The sequence below is a fragment of the Marmota flaviventris genome, chromosome 19, assembly GCF_047511675.1.
Source record: "Marmota flaviventris isolate mMarFla1 chromosome 19, mMarFla1.hap1, whole genome shotgun sequence".
NCBI lineage: Eukaryota > Metazoa > Chordata > Mammalia > Rodentia > Sciuridae > Marmota > Marmota flaviventris.
Window position 1 is genome coordinate 38,721,421 of NC_092516.1, and position 4,885 is coordinate 38,726,305.

The following is a 4,885-nucleotide window of genomic DNA, read 5'->3' on the forward strand; positions in this document are numbered from 1 at the left end:
GAAACCCAGTCCCCGCAGCAGCCACCGGAAAATAATTACTTTCATATCAAAACTCTGCAGGAGCCCAGCGGCCCGGCCCTAGCAGCCCCCGGCTCCATCACCCCGCGCCGCGCGCCCTGGCGTGTGCCAGTGCGCGGGGGTGCGCGCGGGGGCGCGCGGGGGGTGGGGGGGACGTGTGCGGTGTGTGCGCGCGTGTGTGTGGCGCCGGGTAGGAGGAGGAGCGCGGGGGAGGATTGAGGAGGGGGAGCTGCGGATGCATAAATTTGTTCAATCAGAAAACACAAACACACACGCACACAAAAGGAAGCATTAAGCGCGGACCTCGGGGGAGGTGCAGAGTCCCCACCCCACCTTACATTCGGAGAGTGGAAATGGAGGGGAGGAGCGGCCGGGTTGGGCACTCGGAAATTTAAAAATGATGGACCCGAGAGCTTGCGTTTGACCAGCTTTATTTATAAAAAATGGTACATATATAAATATTCTTAGACATTTTTGCATTTTACAAGGCTGAGGATTCTTGTTGTGGGTTTTTGTGGGGGCTATGGGCTATTTTTGCTTCCTCGGAGGAAGATGGTCTCACCAAGACCTGTGGTTGCTGCCTAGGTCCGAATTGATACAACGGTTTCGTCTGCCTTAAAAAATAATAATAATAATAAGAGGAGGAGGAGGAAAACAACAGAAAAAAAGGGGAAAGCAGTGTTTCTAGAGCCGATCACCTGATTTGTTGTGTGTGTCGTTGCCTGAGCAAGCGGGCGCCGGCCAGCAAAGCGCATATCCCGGCCGCCGCCGCCCTCAGTCCATGTCCACCTCCTCGCCATCCGGCGGGCTGGGTACGACCGCTGCGCCAGTCTCTGCCGCGCCGCAGGTGGCCAGCTCCCCAGCGGGGCTGGGAGCCCGCGGGCCAGGCCCAGGCGACGTCGCCAGCGGCGGGGGCGGCGGGGCCGTGGGGCAGGTGGTCCCCGCGTCCGCGCAGTCCCCGGAACCGCCCTCGGTCGTCGCAGCCGAGGCTAGGTCCCGGAACGCCGCAGGAGCCTGGGCCCCGGGAGAGGCGACGGCGTCGGGGCTTCGGCGCGCAAAGGCCGAGTCCGGGGCGCCTCCGGGCCCAGAGAAGGCCCCGAAGCTGGCCTGAGCCGGCGGCGCGGGCGGCGCTGCAGGCGCGGGCGGCGCGTCCTTGGGCACCAGCTCGGGGCCCGCACCGCCTTTAAGCGCGGCCTGCGGCACTAGGAAGCCGAGCGGTTGCGTGATGGGGTAGAGCAGGAAGTGGCCCTTGCCGATGAGGGTCCGCGGCGCGCATGGCAGCCCGGGCGCGAAGTCTAGCCCCGCAGCCGCCGCAGTGCTGGTGGGGGCGGCTTTCCGGCGCGGCGGCGAGTCAGACAGCAGGCTCTCCACGCTGAACGGGCTTGCCTTGGGCAGGCCTGCGGCGCCGCGCTCCGCAGACGCTGGCGCCCCGGGTCCGCACGAGGCCGCGTCCTTGTCTGCAGGGCGGCCTAGCCTCGGCTGCGGGCCGGTGCCGCTTCTTTGGCTCGGGTAGAAGGCAGGGTCGCAGGTGCCGGGCGCAGGAGGTTCGCCAGGAGGTGCGGGCACAGAACCTGCGGCGCCAGAGGCGTGTGCGCCAGGGCCCTTGGCTGCGGCGGCGGGCGGCGGCGGCTCGGGCGGCTCCGGGGACAGGCCGCCGCCGCCGCTGTCGCTGTCGGAGCTGGGAGCGCTATGCAGGGACAGGCCGCCGGGCGAGTGCAGGTGGCGGCTCTGGCTCTTGAGCAGCTTCTTCTCGTGCTTGCGCTTCTTCTTCTCCATCTTCTCCAGTTCCTTGCGCGCGATCTCCTCGGGGTCCATGGGCTCGCCGCTGCACGTGGTCGGGTGCGAGTTGTGCGCCGGCCGCCCGGGGCCCTTCTTGGTGTTCTCCTTTTTCCTCCACTTGGCCCGGCGGTTTTGGAACCAGACCTAGAGCAGCCGAACAAGGGAAAGGAAGGCAAAATCAGGCGGCAAGCCCGCCGCTGGGGCTCTGGGCCTACCATTCCCTAGACAGGCCTGCACAACCTCAGCTCAGGCCAAGAGAGCGGGATCCAGGCCATGATCCCTGCCGGCCCTGGGCTGGATTTTGACACTCGGGTTGCAGCTTCCAGCAATCACTTTTTCCACCCGGAAGGAGCGCAGATGGGGCCTCCCAGCCAGCTTCCCGCTCTGGCGTCTCACCTCTGGGGTCTGGAGCTGCCCCTTCCTCAAGCAGGGCCGGTGGGGCCCAGGACCGAACGCTGCGGGTTCCTGGTCTCCTGGCAGAGAGCAGGGCCCCTCCGTGCCCTTCCTGGCTTCTCACAGCTCCAGTTCTAAGCAGCGGCCCAGACTGGCGATGAACCGCTTCTGTGGGCGGCTGAACCGCTTCTGTGGGCGGGCAGCCTTCCACACCTGTCTTCGGACCCCTGGAGACTGTGTCAAAGCCCAGATTTCCGAGTCTCCCATGAAGGGAAATCTGGATGCTTCTTCCTCAGGAGGGCCTAGAAAGCCGAACTTGAATGGACATTCTACCACCTTCTCCCCCATCACAGCTACTGCCCGTCCTTCTTTCTGGGAGGACTGGACCAGGGACCAACAGAGCTTTCCCAACTAGTTGTTTGGTCTAGGCCATGGGGGAAGGCAAGATGGGAGGTAAGAGGCTGGCCTCCCAGGCCCCCAAAGAAGTCAGGGCTCATCCTGCCTCTTTGGAGCTCACTGCAAGGTCTTGTCCCAGGGAGCCACATAGGACTCCAGAGGAACAGCAGCCCTAGACCCTTATTGCACAACCCACCACTACACAAAGTCAAATCCCGGCTGAGTCGACAGAGCTTTGGGCAGCACTACCCACCCCTAGAGAGCGCGATAATTCAAATTCTTTGTTGTGGCCACATAGAGATTCCACACAATAGCAGACCAGGCCTGGTCACTGGGAGCCTTGTCCATGCAGAGGTCCCAGGCATTAAAGCAAAACCATCAACAGCCTTCCCCCCCCCCCCCCTTTTTCTTTTAACTTCTTTTTATGGTGCAAATTCCAGGCTGCCCCTGCCACCAAGAATTACTCATCATCGTATGAGGGGAGAAATAAAGGGATCTTGACTTCACTTACAACACTTTAGAACAAATTAGATAAAAGGATTTCCAAACAGAAGAGGTCATCAGCAGAGGCCCAAGCACAGAACCAAAAGACCTTTTTAGGCAAAGCTATTGGTGCTAAACAGGCATTCTTCCAGCATCTGCCTCAAAGCCAGGTGCCCACAGCACCAAACTCCTCTCACCAAACCCAGGAAAAGGAGGTTTCTATACTCCAAAGAAGCATTTAGTTATGCATAGATCATTTTGAATTCTAATGTACCAAATGACTCTGTGTTTTAAAAAAGAATATCTCTGGCTGACTTCGAATGAAATCAAGTAACTGAAGATAGGAGAAAGAAAGAAAAAAAGAAGACGACAAACTCGGGGATATTAAAAATTCAGACTTTTTTTTTCTTCCCACTTTCTCATATGTATTAACCATTGAAGTTTTCCCCTCCCTTACCTCACCTTCCCCCTTCTACAAAGTGGGGAATAAATACAGGCTTCCATCTGAATATTTTACAGGCAAAAGACAAACAAACCCGTTTGCTCACGGATGGGAGACAGCCTCCCGCGAGAGCACGGAGCACCAGGGCCCAGCTTCTCCCTTCGAGTCTGCGCCCCGCCGGTGCCTCCTCACCCCAGCCATGGAACCCTTGGAGACTTCTTTTCACACGGGCCGAGCGAACCCACCACACCACTTCCCGGGTCGCACGCAGTCCCTGTTCCCGCTACTTCGGTGCTACGGCGGCCCTCTCAAGCTACCTAGGCTTTCACTAGTTACTCACCTCCCGTTGCGCAAGGGGTCCAGCCCCACTACCACACACGCCCCTACACCAGCAGGCGAGCGCGGAGCGGGCTCGTAGCCCGGGACAACATCCCGCCTCCTAGAACAAAGGCGCACAGCGCTTGGCGAGCACAGCGCCGGAGCGCGGATCCGGGAGGGACGCGGGTCTTTACCTGAACTCGGGACTCCACCAGGTCTAAGCGCAGCGCCAATGCCTCGCGCATGAACACGTCAGGGTAGTGGCTCTCGTTGAACGCCTTCTCCAGCTCCTCTAGCTGCCAGCCAGTGAAGTTGGTGCGGGTACGCCGCCGCTTGCAGCCCGGGCTCTCCTTGTCTGGGTCCCCCGAGTCTGCGGGCACGCACAGGACGCCGCGAGGCTCAGCCACCGGCCCAGACCAGATCCCAACCCCATCTGCGCCCACTGGCCACGCAGATCGAGGGCGCACAGAGAAGGTTGCGCCACCGGCCTGTCACCCAACTCCTCCGCAGAAAAGGCCCCCTCCCCGCCCCCAACTGTCCTTCTCCCAGCCCGAGGAGCCTACCTGACAGTTTGAAGGGCTGGCTGTCGCCGCCAACCCCACAGGCGGCCGGCAGCAGCGGCGTGGGGTTGACCACCGAGGCGGCCGCCGCTGCGCAGGAGCCACTGAGCAGGCCGTCGATGGAGAACGGCACCGAGGCGGCGGCGGCGGCAGCGGCGGCCGACTGCAGCTGGTGGCCGGCCAGCTCGTACACGTGGTGGTGGCCCAGCGGGTAGGGGAAGCCCACCACGCCGCCCAGCGAGCCCCCGAACTGGGCATGCGGGTGCTCCAGGAGGCGGCCGTCCATCATCTCGCGCGGGGGGCCGGCGGTGCCGGCGGCGGGGCGCGGGGGCGCGGGCCGGGGCCGGGGCGGGCCAGCGGCGGGAGGCGCGGACGGCGGCGGCGGCGGAGACAGGCACCCGGAGCCCTACACATGCTTCGCCCGCACTCCGGCGCTTTACTTTATCAACATCAAGCTCCCGATAATTAGCCGCGGCCCGGGGAATTTGGGACCAAT

The 4,885-nt window shown here is 62.2% G+C and overlaps 1 protein-coding gene across 1 annotated transcript; it reads right to left on the reverse strand.

Moving 5' to 3' along the window:
* Positions 1-792: 792 nt before the first annotated feature.
* On the reverse strand, positions 793-4,678 carry Uncx (UNC homeobox). The gene is made up of 3 exons (XM_027922756.2): positions 4,393-4,678; positions 4,024-4,199; positions 793-1,941 (listed from the first exon to the last, which is right to left on the reverse strand). Exons 1-3 carry the CDS (start codon positions 4,676-4,678, stop codon positions 793-795), a joined length of 1,611 nt encoding a protein of 536 aa, XP_027778557.2.
* Between the last annotated feature and the right edge of the window lie 207 nt (positions 4,679-4,885).